Source organism: Bombus flavifrons, chromosome 11 (assembly GCF_040668555.2).
Source record: "Bombus flavifrons isolate JBK064 chromosome 11, iyBomFlav1_principal, whole genome shotgun sequence".
Lineage (NCBI taxonomy): Eukaryota > Metazoa > Arthropoda > Insecta > Hymenoptera > Apidae > Bombus > Bombus flavifrons.
This window is the reverse complement of record NC_138452.1, coordinates 9,249,368-9,262,988: the sequence shown is the minus strand read 5'-3', so window position 1 is coordinate 9,262,988 and position 13,621 is coordinate 9,249,368. Positions and strand designations below refer to the sequence as shown.

Below are 13,621 nucleotides of genomic sequence, written 5' to 3'. Positions count from 1 at the left end.
CTATCACTGGAAAGCCCAGAACTGAACCAAAAAATGATCACCGCCATGCCGCTAGCTTGTTGTTACTAATAAGATGTTTATTACACGTTAAAGCTTTATCGTTGTTTTATACTGAAATGTAGTCTATATGAATTGCCGTAAAGGCAATTTTCGTTGTCGTCCAAATTGTTAAAAAAAAGGTAGGACCAATTAATTAGATCGTTTTTATTGAATGCGATAATTATAGTAATCTTAATTAAAATTATACATTATGTACACGTTTAATTATGTTATAGTAATTTTAACTATTGTCTTCTTCGTATATCAGTATCATATATTATATTTTAATTTTCAACGTGTAATTATTTAACCATCATATTGCTGTTGATTTATAATAATATAATTGTTTTTATAATAATATCGAAAGAATTGTTTTTTATTATTATTTATTGTTATTGATGTTCATGTTTATTCTGTAATATTGTTATTCGCAATACTTTTCAATTATAGGCCTCACCATTGCGAACATAATTCCTATTATGATGCTGGGGCGCAAGCAGAGCCTCAAAGGGGAACCCGTCTTGGCCGATTATGGCCCAGAGGAGTCCCTCAATGAGAGCGCTGATATAGAATGGGTGAATAAGGTACATCAGAAACACGTATATTCATTGCTGAATACGTCAGATATTTGTCCTTTCTTCTTGTAAACTGCGTGTACATTTATTAATATTAATTACTAACTAATTACTTGGTTGTTGTAGCTATGGGTGAGAAGATTGATGAGGTCTTGTGCTCTAGTATCTTTAGCTTCTGTTTGTTTAAATACTCCTAAGACTTTTGAAAAAGTTCCACCTCTTCAATATGTTACCTTTATTTGCGATTTAGTCATTACGTTTTTATTTACTGCTGAAATGATTGCTAAGATGCACATAAGGGGCATATTGAAGGTAATTCGTATAATATTGTAAATCTACCTAACAATTTACAAAAAACTAACAATCATTTAGTTACAGAGGGATAAATCTTATTTAAAAGATCATTGGTGCCAATTCGATGGAAGTATGGTCATCTTTCTCTGGTTATCTGTAATTTTACAAATGTTTGAGATGCTAGGTTTCGATATACGACTCACTCCCATTTCGATATTGCGGGCACCACGACCTTTGATTATGATACGCTTCTTACGAGTCTTCCTTAAGTTCTCCATGCCGAAAGCTAGAATTAATCAAATTTTTAAGTAAGTATTTTGGAGACAAAAAATTCAATGAGCGTTTTATACTTATTGCGCTACTTGTGATTTCAGGCGTTCGAGTCAACAGATATATAATGTGACTCTTTTCTTCCTTTTCTTCATGTCTCTTTATGGTCTTTTAGGCGTTCAATTCTTCGGTGAATTGAAAAACCATTGTGTTCTTAATACTACAGATCCGAAGTATATAACTATAAATAGTTTAGCCATTCCCGATACTTTCTGTTCTACTGATCCTGAATCAGGATACCAATGTCCAGAAGGAATGACTTGTATGAAACTCCAATTGTCGAAGTACATCATGGGTTTCAATGGATTCGATGAATTTGGTAATGACAAATCTTACAGTATAATACATTTCTTACAACCTTATTTATTAAGTAATGTACTTTACAGAAATAACTTTGGTTTTTCAGCTACTAGTATTTTTACTGTCTATCAAACTGCATCGCAAGAGGGATGGGTTTTTATCATGTATCGTGCAATAGATAGTTTACCCGCTTGGCGTGCGGTTCTTTACTTTAGTACGATGATATTTTTCTTAGCATGGCTCGTGAAAAACGTATTCATAGCCGTCATTACGGAAACTTTTAATGAAATACGAGTACAATTTCAACAAATGTGGGGTGTTAGGGGGCACATCAGTAACAATACAGCGTCACAAGTTAGTAATAAACTTTGTAGTTTGTAAAATAATTAATTGGACTCCACATATAATGTCTCTTTTTTTTAGATATTAACTGGTGACGATAACGGTTGGAAATTGGTAACTCTAGATGAGAACAAACACGGAGGATTGGCTTCTCCCATATGTCACGCAATTCTTAGATCTCCTCAATTTCGTATGGTGGTAATGTTCGTGATTTTGGCAAATGGAATCGCCACTGCGACGATGAGCTTCAAGCATGATGAGAAACCAAGGCATATGTACTATGACAACTATTACTACGCTGAAATCGCGTTCACCGTATTCTTGGACCTCGAGACGTTATTCAAAATCTGGTGTCTCGGCTTTCGCAGTTATTACAAGCATTCGATTCACAAATTCGAGCTGCTGCTGGCAATTGGTACAACCCTACACATCATTCCGTTCTTCTATCTTTCTGGATTCACGTATTTTCAGGTTTCTATATTCACTTTTGTTCAGCCCTAAAACAGATACAGTTATGTAGTTAAAAAAAAAGACAGAATCAAAGTATACAATGATAAATTGATATGGCATTTTTTTGTAATTAGGTTCTTAGAGTAGTCAGACTCATCAAGGCATCACCTATGCTCGAGGATTTTGTATATAAAATATTTGGTCCGGGGAAGAAGCTAGGCAGCCTCATTATATTTACTATGTGCCTGCTAGTTATATCGTCCAGTATTTCTATGCAGCTTTTTTGCTTTCTTGATTTCACGAAATTTGAAACATTTCCAGAGGTAAAAAATGTGATCAGATTTATACTGTAATCAAATTATACTGATAGAAGGTTTTTTAGGCATTTATGTCCATGTTCCAAATCTTGACACAAGAAGCTTGGGTAGACGTTATGGACGAAACAATGTTAAGGACACATGAAACAATGGCTCCTCTTGCTGCTATGTATTTCATTTTATACCATCTTTTCGTCACGCTGGTAAAAAAAATAGAAATAGATTTAGAGTTATTTTCTTCTTAATTGTGATGTAATTAATAATATTATATCTGTTTTATAGATTGTGTTAAGTTTGTTCGTCGCTGTAATTTTGGATAATCTTGAACTGGACGAGGATATCAAGAAACTGAAGCAATTAAAATTCCGCGAACAAAGTGCAGAAATAAAGGAAACTCTACCATTTAGGTTACGAATCTTTGAGAAGTTTCCTGATAGTCCTCAAATGACATGTTTACACAAAGTGCCATCAGATTTCAATCTTCCAAAAGTAAGTATTACTTATTATCCTACTGTGTATTTTTATTACAAAAAAAATGGGTAAAACGTATACATTTTTATATTTTTAATTTAGGTTCGTGAAAGTTTCATGAGACAGTTCGTATTTGAAATGGAAACTGAAGAAAACGAAGGGGTCAAGAAAATAAATGAAACTTTTGATTCAAAAATGATATATAGGAAACAACGTCCAGTAAAAATTTTAAATAATCCACCGAAAGTAAGAAACGTTGCTACAAATCTTAAAAAAGCAGCTGTTATCTATATTATAAAGTGAGTTATTATATCATAAAATGTTTGAACATTATTTATAAGTCTTATGCTAAACATACAATATGTGTACTGTTTTTCAGTGATTCAAATAATCAAAGATTATTACTAGGTGATTCGGCTATGATACCAGTGCCAGGAAAAGGTCTTCTAAAGCCACAGGGTACTGTCAGTAGTGCCAAGCAACTTCGTTTTGACCAGAAAAAGTAAGATCTTAAGTTCTATAAATAATTGCATAATAATGTATTACTTAAAGAGTATTTATAGATAATAATAATTTTGTAAATGATCATTATAATAGATCAATTAGAAGAAGCGTCCGTAGTGGATCAATCAAGTTGAAACAGACGTACGAACATTTAATGGAAAACGGTGATATCGGAGGTATAAACAGAGTTAGCTCTTCTCGGAGTAGACCGCATGATTTGGACATTAAATTGTTGCAAGCTAAACGACAGCAGGCCGAGATGCGAAGGTAAGATGCAATAGTTTCTCCTCACTGGTTCGAACACTTACACTCTTTCTATTTCTAATTGAACTGCTTACCACATTGCACTTATGTAGAAATCAGCGTGAAGAAGATTTACGCGAAAATCACCCATTTTTTGACACACCATTGTTCGCAGTACCGCGTGAGAGTAAATTTCGTAAAATTTGCCAGTCGCTTGTTTACGCGAGATACGATACAAACGTAAAAGATCCATTAACTGGAAAAGAGAGGAAAGTTCAATATAAAAGCCTGCAGTAAGTGCTTTCAGTATAAGCATTGATATTTTAAAATGCATTAAACTATTGCTTGAAGTTCAAGACAAGGAATATTAATTATAGTCACATATATTTATACGCTTTGTAGCAATTTTCTTGGCTTGGTCACATACCTTGATTGGGTAATGATTTTTGCTACCACTATGTCTTGTATCTCTATGATGTTCGAAACACCACGATACCGCGTAATGGAAGTTCCGGCATTGCAAATTGCGGAGTACGGTTTCGTGATCTTTATGAGTATCGAATTAGCTCTGAAAATTCTGGCAGACGGGCTATTTTTTACGCCGAAGGCCTATATCAAAGACGTCGCCTCCGTGTTGGATATTTTTATTTATGTCGTACGTTGATAAAAAATCACTCTTGCTATTCGATATCTGATAAATTCAACGCTAATCCAGTGGTCGTTTAGGTCAGCCTCGTGTTTCTCTGTTGGATGCCGAAGAGCGTGCCTCCGAATTCCGGTGCGCAACTTCTTATGATCTTACGTTGCGTTAGACCACTAAGAATCTTCACTCTTGTACCGCACATGAGAAAAGTTGTTTATGAATTATGTAGAGGGTTCAAAGAGATCTTATTGGTAAATAATTCTAATTAAAAGTTCAAACATGCAAATGTTTTTTGAATACATAAAAGCCGTTTGGCACTGAGTTCAGACAAAAAATGAATAAGAAGCTTTTTAGGTCTCTACTCTATTGATTTTACTGATGTTTATATTCGCGAGTTATGGTGTACAGCTCTACGGGGGTAGATTAGCTCGTTGCAACGATCCCACTATTTTAAAACGAGAAGATTGTGTTGGAGTATTCATGAGAAGAGTTTTTGTGACGAAAATGAAATTAAATCCTAGCGAAAATGAGAGCTATCCATCGATACTAGTGCCACGCGTTTGGTAGGCTTATTAAAAAGAAAATGCCAAATTTAAATGATTCTACAAAGGAAGGAGTTTCTAAGTAGATATTAAAATCTTTTAGGGCTAATCCTAGAAGATTTAATTTTGATAATATTGGTGACGCGCTGATGGCACTTTTTGAAGTACTCTCTTTTAAAGGATGGCTCGACGTTAGAGATGTTCTTATACAAGCTCTTGGTCCCGTAAGTCATTAACATTACCTTCGAGTACTTCTGCGATGATATTATGCAATGACTTTTTAGGTCCATGCTATTTATATTCATATCTATATTTTCCTGGGTTGTATGATTGGTTTAACGCTGTTCGTCGGTGTTGTTATTGCTAATTATTCTGAAAATAAAGGAACCGCATTACTCACGGTCGATCAAAGACGATGGTAAAGTTTTAATTGAACATAATGGATTTCTCAAATGAAACGTTCAAATTGTAAACGAATATTTATTATGATTCGAATAGGTGTGATTTGAAAAAACGACTGAAAATCGCACAACCGTTACATTTACCACCCAGACCAGATGGAAAAAAATTCAGGGCATTTATCTATGACATCACGCAAAATATCTATTTTAAAAGATTTATTGCGGTCATGGTGCTCATAAACAGTGCTCTTCTGTGTGTCTCTGTGAGTTGAATAATTTTTCATTCATTTTCTATAAGAACAACACACAAAAACACCACAACACCATAACATCGTTTTATAAAATTAATTAGCAAACTTTTCGCATACAAAAGAACATACTCGCAAAAGGACAGGATTCAATGACTGTTACCTTGAATCATTTGTTCCTTGCCGGCTACCATTAGACCGTGGTAAAAGTAAATCGACACAATATTTTTTTTTTTGCGTTAATGAACCTTTTTTTATTTTTTCCCCCCTTAAGTGGAGAATCGAGGAAGAACACACGGAAGCACTCGCTACGGTGTCCACGATTCTGACACTCATCTTCCTCGTGGAAGTAATTATGAAAAATATTGCTTTTACACCACGTGGCTATTGGCAGTCCAGAAGAAACAGATATGATTTGCTTGTGACAGTCGTCGGTGTTATTTGGATCGTCATTCATTGTACAATGAAGGTAGGTCGGTAATATTATTATCCAGTGATCGTTCGTTTGTTTAAAAATAACATAATGACCGTAATGACGGGAATACCTTTCTTGCAGAATGATTTGTCATATGTAATCGGCTTCATGGTCGTGATCCTTAGATTTTTCACAATCACTGGCAAACATACAACTCTCAAAATGCTGATGTTAACGGTCGGAGTATCCGTTTGCAAAAGTTTCTTCATTATATTTGGCATGTTTCTTCTTGTTTTCTTTTATGCGCTAGCTGGCACGATCATCTTTGGAACTGTAAAGTATGGTGAAGGTATAGGAAGGTAATGTTACGTATTTCAGTCCAATAAAATGAAGGAGTAGTGTTAAGATTAGAAAATAATTAAATGGTGCAGGCGCTTTTTTTCTAATACAATCTTAAGAGAGACGATTATCATTTAGGCGTGCCAATTTTGAGTCACCTGTAACAGGCGTCGCGATGCTCTTCCGTATTGTCACAGGGGAAGATTGGAATAAAATAATGCACGATTGCATGATACAACCACCATATTGCACTCCAGCTGCTAATTATTGGGAAACCGATTGCGGCAACTTTCATGCTTCCTTAATATATTTTTGTACTTTCTACGTCATTATCACTTACATTGTTTTAAATCTTCTGGTGGGTAAGTACTAATCGATCTCATTGAATAGATACACTGGTTGTTTTGGAATGATTCTTTAAGGATGGTACCATAAATTTATAATCTTTCATAATAGCTATTATTATGGAGAACTTTTCTCTATTTTACTCCAATGAAGAAGACGCTTTGTTATCGTATGCTGATATTAGAAACTTCCAGAACACTTGGAACGTCGTTGATAATCATCAGAAAGGTTTTATACCTGTGAAACGGGTACGCCTAAAAGAAAGGTCTTTACGGGCTTAACATGCTATTATAAATTGGCTAGAAGTAATGATATATTAGTTTGTTTTAGGTGAAGTTTATTTTAAGATTATTGAAAGGTAGATTGGAAACTGACCCACAGAAGGATCGACTTCTCTTCAAACATATGTGCTACGAATTAGAAAAGTTGAACAATGGTGAAGATGTTACCTTTCATGACGTTATCAAGTAAGTCCTTGTATAAGTAACTATCATTATTGTAAGAAATATTTTCCGACGACATGTTCTTTGCAGCATGTTATCCTATCGTTCGGTTGATATTCGAAAAGCTCTTCAGCTTGAAGAATTATTGGCAAGAGAGGAGTTTGAATACATTATTGAAGAAGAGGTTGCTAAGCAAACAATCAGAAATTGGCTAGAAGGTTGTCTGAAAAAAATACGTGCTAGTGGGGTAAGTTTATAAACAACAATTTACAGAAAATTGGATTTAATTTATACTTTACAATTATAGAAGCAACAGAATAGTCTCGTAGCCGGTCTTCGTGCCAACACTGAACAAGTACAACAACAAGAGCATGTAGAAGAAAAAGGGAAGGAAGTAGCCAAAGAAGAAGAAACTGAAACAAAGGTAAATTTTATTTTTAATTAATTGATAGAAAAAAATACATATATATTTTTTAATAATATTCATTACCAAGCAGGAGATTGATGCAATCAGGCACTGCAAAGCAAAGAAACCAGTAGTGCTTCCAAGATCTGATAGTATAGGTAGTGGATCAGGAAGAAAATATTTAATCCCAACACTATCAGATCCTGCTTCGATTAGGTCTGAAAAAGACAAAAGTGCGGCACCTAAGAAGAAGAATAATAGACCACCACGTATGTATATTTTTATACTTTGTAACTATATCCTTTTTATCGTGTTTTTCTCCAACGTGAGCTTTCCATTTGAAGCGGCGCCGAAAAATAATTTGCCACATCTCACAGAGAGCACCGAGCAAAGCCGACAGCAGCGGGAAGTAGTCAATGCAAAAGCAACTGTATCAAAACCTTCCAGCGTCATGCTAGAGGTTCGAGAATGGTGGAAGGAACAGTTGGCATACAGCAGTGAGTCCAGCGAAGACGAGGTTTAAGTAAACGCTTTTAAACGAATAGCCGCGGATATAAATTATAGCGCAGTACAGTATAAAAATGGAGCACATGCTTTTTAGCATCCTTGGTGAAAATGTGAATTAGATTAAAAATAATGCAAATACAATTTGTATTTCACTGTTGATTACATGTGCTTCGTTCTTAACTGTCTACACGAATAAAACATTGATAAATAAGAAGAAAAATATAAGTATGTGCCTGAAACACCAGCGTTAAAGGTAAGGCATAAGAGAAGCATTTTTGAGCACAGAGAAGACAAGGTACAATTTCTGTAATCCTATCGGAAAAATATCGAAGTAGAATTATTTCTTTTGCATATTTTTCGAATCTTATTTTTTACGTCGTTGTTTATAAAGTGAAAAATGTAGAGATATATGCAGAAAAATGATTTATATCCATTTTTAATCGTTATTTTTATATAGAAAATTTTGCAATGCTGTATTGAAGTATTATTTTATTACTGCACGAGGGAATTGTATAATACAATTTTTATTTCTAAATTATTTATCGTGTTATTCGATATTATTTTTTTTTAAACAGAAGTTTATTTTTTCCCTCATGTCTCAGTTTGCTATTGCAAATACTCAGGTTCTATATAGATTAATGTTTTGTAGATTGTAATAACATATTTTAGGATATATTGAATATAATTTGTTATTGTGTTATATATATTCTGTGTCAGTTATTGGTGTTGAAATGTGTAATTTGTACAGAATTATAGAATTAGATACAGTAGGTTTTATACAGCAAAAAGTTAAGCCATGGAAGTGCTAATTAAGAGTAATGAAATTAACGTTATCGAGAATAATGTGAGTACAATGAACTTAAGTAACGATTTTTAAAAAAAATAAACAATTTAGTTGTTGAAAATTTAATATATCGAATGTGAACAAAAGACGATCGAACGAAATTTGTTCATTTCCAATAGAAACATTACGTCCTGAAGGCCTGTATTATAACAATAAGAAAATAGCTGATTATAAATGTTGTAGTATTTTTTTGTTGTGACTATATATATACCTATATAGTAAAATCTGAACAATTTGGTACATTCAAAGATCATAATTTAATTATACAAATTGTGCGTATGAAAAAAAGGCAGTATATTATGTTACAATATTATCATTGATGTATATTCAAATCAAATGGTATTAGACCTGTAAATACAAATCAACATACATAATTTCAAACAATATGATTATGTAAAATTAAATATTATACAGCAAGGTTTTTTAAAACTTGATCAGACAGTTCTAGAAATGCCATACGTTCAAGATAATTACAAAAATTTATGACAGCTAGTATACAGTGAAAATTTATGACGTTACAAATTTAAGAACTTTTTTAACGGTATAAAAACGCGGATAGAACAAGTTATGTAAAAAATGCCTAAATATTAGATACATACATATACATATATATATTTAAATGAGACAGCACAACTATTTATATCTATGTGATATGGGTTGATTTTATATAAATATATATATATACAAAACAAAGACTTAGAAATATAAACAATATTGTTTACGATATTGTAATGAATGTTGATCACTGTTGCTAGTTTACGTGCCAATGTGCTGTACTGTAATATGGAGAGATAATAAATGTTGATAGATATAAATATTTCCAATTATATTAAACTCTCTCTTTATTTTAGAAAAAAAAGAGATAGATCAGCCATTTATATGAATTGTCAATTATGAAAATATAAAATGTATCAAGTACTTATACATATAATATAAATTTTAAATAGTAAAAGTATAATTTAACCGGAATATAGATATGCACTTAAATGTTTTTTTAACGATAAATACATTCATAACAAATTTACAATTATCCTTAATCTAAAAAATACAGGATAACTTACAGTACCAAATACATTTTACATAAGGAAGATATTATCATCTGCGGCCATAATTTGATTCGCATCAGACATTTTATTAATTGCAGCGGTAATTTCGCTCGATGTAAATTCTTGACTTTGTTGAGTATTGATATATTCGCGTACTGTTGATAATGAAAGTGATTGTGCCCTTTGTTGTTGGAACAACTTATGAAGAAGTGCTCTGAAAACCTTCAATCTGAAATCACAGAACATATATAACATTCAAATTTCCTTGATATAAATAGCAGTTTGAAAACAATTAAACACACACCTTTCTTCAGTGATAGCTGCAGTAGTTTCTGATTCTACAGTTTGATCAGAATCTGGTGCTGATGGCTGACTTGAATCAGTCGATTTCATTTGCGACCTAGTAATTCTTCTTGCAGCTTCATCAATGTGGCTGTCATCATCGCTTTCAAAATCATATGGATCTTGTTCTCCCGCGTTACTCTTCTTTGTACGTTTCTTCTTGTTTTCGTTCTCCTCATCTCCACCTGCACTTTCTTCGCTATCATGTCGCCTTCGTTTCTTCTTTTCTTTTTCCAGAACTCGTTTGAAATAGGCAAATTCTACTAATTCTATTGCTGCATGCGCATCATCTGCGGTAACGTTTTTTGATAAACGAGCCTTTGCATGTGCAGTAGACAATCGAATCAATGTTTCTAAAGTACGAGCTGTTACTGGTTGAGTCTAGTAAGAAGTAATAAAAAATTAATGAGGAAATAAATGAAATAAATGAAATAAACTACAAATGAATAAAACAATGTACCCTTGCTACATCAGAACTTATTGATTCTTCAGATCGTAATTTCGAATATTCGGAAGCAATTACTTCACTAGCTTCCTCTGTAAGCTTTGGTTTCATACAACGAGCTATGTGAATATATTTCCTCATAAAACTTATAGTTAATAATTGATCGCTAAAAGAACATTATCATTCTACAAAGTACTACAAATATAAATGTATGAATGTATAACAGTTTAAGGTACCTTTTAGATTGCAATAATCCATGCAATAAGGGATCATATTTTTGATAAACTTGAGTGTCATTTTCATCAGGAAGGATTTGATCTGGATTTTTTGTACTTAATATATCTACTTTACTGCCTAGAGGTAGTGCCTCTCCATCTTTTTCTTTTGTACTTCTATACCTATGCATCCTAACAACATGGTCACTGATTATTTGATCTTGTTCAGAATCCACAATGTCTAGCATAACAAATAATAAATCGAAACGTGAAAGCAATGAATCCTGGAGTCCGATATTTTCCATTGGCGTCTTATATTGATCGTACTGAAAAAGATATATGTATAAACAAATACATATTAATTTATATTAATGAATATAACGCGATTTACTCTTCCATAAACTGGATTTGCAGCTGCCAGTACTGAACATCTTGCATTTAAGCTAACATGTATTCCAGCTTTAGCAATTGTTACTTTTCCTTGTTCCATCACTTCATGAATAGCTGTTCTGTCAATGTCTGACATTTTATCAAATTCATCTATACAAATAATTCCGCGATCCGCTAATACCATAGCCCCAGCTTCAAGCCGACGTTCTCCTGTCTCATTATCTATAGTAACTGCAGCTGTTAAACCCACACCAGATGATCCTCTACCAGTAGTTGGTATTGCTCTTGGAGCTGTACACAAAACGTAGCGCAAAAGTTGCGACTTTGCAACAGATGGATCACCAATGAGCAAAACATTAATATCTCTAATAAAGGAATTAAATGTTAAATCTTATTTAAATTCAATTTAGAAAATTTACTTGCTATGCATATAACTTAACGTTCCTTACCCTCTTAATCTTGTACCATTAGGTAATAATTTCTCAACACCACCAAGTAATAAACATAAAATTGCTTTCTTCACGTAATCATGACCATGAATGGAAGGTGCTAGTGATCTAGCAAGTAGTTCAAAGATATTTTTACAAGGATTGTTTTTTGCAAGTTTTTTACACTTAGCAACATCATCATGAGAAATAGTTAAATTAGCTTCTTTGCTTAATTGCATGATATTGTTAGCAATTAAGATCGATCTGTAGAAGATAGTTTTTATATTTAAATAGATTTAAATGTTATTTTCAAAACTTATATTTGTTAGTTGGCATACCTGAAAGTTCCTGTTGTATATCCTCCTTGTTTACCAGGTAGACATCTGAAGCTTCCAACAATCTGAACTCTGTCTCCAGGTTTACAAACATCTACTAAATCATTATCGCATACAACATCTATACTTCTTGGTAGCTGACCAGTTGGTGCTTTTTCTGGCATTTCTTGAATTGTTAATGTCTGATGATCTTTGTATGTAGAAAGGCCAAATTCTGTTTCTAATGGATTACCATCTTCATCCTATATTTGCGAAATTAAAAATATAACATGAAATACTTATTTTACTTTTGAATGATGGTATTATAAATAATTACTGTAGTTGGGTACACAGCAGACTGTGGAAATGCTTCAAATGAAGTGAAGTCAGTATATGTTCGTTCAATTACTGTATGTGTTACACTGCAATAATGAACACTTCTCACAACCTTTGGACGCACCAAGGAACCTAACAAAGTTTAAAACACATATTTTACAGAATCAAAATGTAATAACATTTACGCATAACATTGATATATATAATATGATATAAAATTGTATAACTTACATTTTGTAACAATACCTTCTACGCACACCAAGTTACCTAAAAAGCGTGATGTAAGGGTTCTTGGTGTAACATGTTTATTTCCAAAACTTCCTTCAAATGCTATAAAAAAATCTATATTTTGTTTTGCATACTCTGTGTCAATGCTTGCAACAAATTGCTTTAATGCATTTTGGAAAGCTTGATGCTCTTCAAAAGAATTATTTAATAGACTATAAAAAAAATTGGAACCAATGTGGTATAAAATATTGTAAAATTAATATAATTAATCATACTTGAGAAACAAGATCAGGAATGAACAAAGTAGATTTATGCATACCTCGATGCACGAGTAGGATTCTTTCTTCGTAAATCGTTAACATTTACATACAGTCTGCGATTGTTTTCTTCAATCATATTTTTAACAAGAGTAGTATAAATGCCTTGATCTTCCTAAGGAATAAGTAAGAAAAAGGATGAATAATATAGGGTTAAGAATTATAAAATTTTACAAACTTACCATATCATCTAAAAAATCCATATACTCTCTTTGTATCTCTTCTAATCTTTGATCTCGATCAATATCCATCTTTTCCGAATAATTTTACTGTTTTAACACAATATTATTTATAAATATTTTCACAAATATCTTCACGATTATAAAATTTGTATACACAAACACGACTGAATACAACCGGTACGCATTCGTAACAGTTTACGCGGGAAAACAAGAAAGTTGAGGCGTCTTCGATATACTTTAAAGAATCGATATTTTCCATATTTCGATACATTAGCAAAATTTATTGCGCTTTCCAACAGGTGTCAGCACAAGTTAAAAATCTAAAAATTTGAGAGTTTATAAAATTGAACATTTTATTTTAAAACAGTAATGCATCTAAA

The 13,621-nt window shown here is 32.7% G+C and overlaps 2 protein-coding genes and 1 long non-coding RNA gene across 9 annotated transcripts; 1 reads left to right on the top strand and 2 right to left on the bottom strand.

Annotated features, from left to right (window-relative positions):
- Window positions 1-38: 38 nt before the first annotated feature.
- Window positions 39-9,832, top strand: na (sodium leak channel non-selective protein na). Of its 7 annotated transcripts, none has more exons than XM_069123387.1 (29): window positions 39-179; window positions 490-623; window positions 741-926; window positions 993-1,216; window positions 1,283-1,557; window positions 1,645-1,892; window positions 1,962-2,351; window positions 2,465-2,653; window positions 2,713-2,850; window positions 2,930-3,136; window positions 3,221-3,417; window positions 3,498-3,620; window positions 3,716-3,889; window positions 3,979-4,158; window positions 4,268-4,520; window positions 4,592-4,759; window positions 4,863-5,071; window positions 5,154-5,274; window positions 5,335-5,468; window positions 5,549-5,714; window positions 5,974-6,168; window positions 6,256-6,473; window positions 6,592-6,815; window positions 6,910-7,046; window positions 7,129-7,265; window positions 7,332-7,488; window positions 7,549-7,665; window positions 7,739-7,916; window positions 7,992-9,832. In XM_069123387.1, the coding sequence occupies exons 2-29, from the start codon at window positions 519-521 to the stop codon at window positions 8,168-8,170; spliced, it is 5,229 nt and encodes a 1,742-aa protein (XP_068979488.1). In that variant the 5' UTR covers window positions 39-179; window positions 490-518; the 3' UTR covers window positions 8,171-9,832. The 7 variants fall into 7 exon arrangements, 6 of the variants coding, with proteins under 6 accessions (XP_068979488.1, XP_068979487.1, XP_068979485.1 ...); XM_069123386.1 differs by having other exon boundaries at window positions 7,736-7,916; XM_069123384.1 differs by having other exon boundaries at window positions 987-1,216.
- Window positions 2,238-6,370, bottom strand: LOC138184927 (uncharacterized). The gene is made up of 5 exons (XR_011174452.1): window positions 6,245-6,370; window positions 4,293-5,422; window positions 3,961-4,121; window positions 2,569-2,847; window positions 2,238-2,377 (listed from the first exon to the last, which is right to left on the bottom strand). It is a non-coding gene; the product is annotated as an uncharacterized LOC138184927 (long non-coding RNA).
- A 10-nt stretch (window positions 9,833-9,842) lies between the features above and the next one.
- On the bottom strand, window positions 9,843-13,548 carry Mcm3 (minichromosome maintenance 3). The gene is made up of 11 exons (XM_069123395.1): window positions 13,242-13,548; window positions 13,062-13,174; window positions 12,746-12,954; window positions 12,516-12,646; window positions 12,203-12,441; window positions 11,886-12,128; window positions 11,438-11,801; window positions 11,068-11,372; window positions 10,847-10,997; window positions 10,349-10,767; window positions 9,843-10,273 (listed from the first exon to the last, which is right to left on the bottom strand). Exons 1-11 carry the CDS (start codon window positions 13,308-13,310, stop codon window positions 10,075-10,077), a joined length of 2,442 nt encoding a protein of 813 aa, XP_068979496.1. The 5' UTR covers window positions 13,311-13,548; the 3' UTR covers window positions 9,843-10,074.
- Window positions 13,549-13,621: the final 73 nt, after the last annotated feature.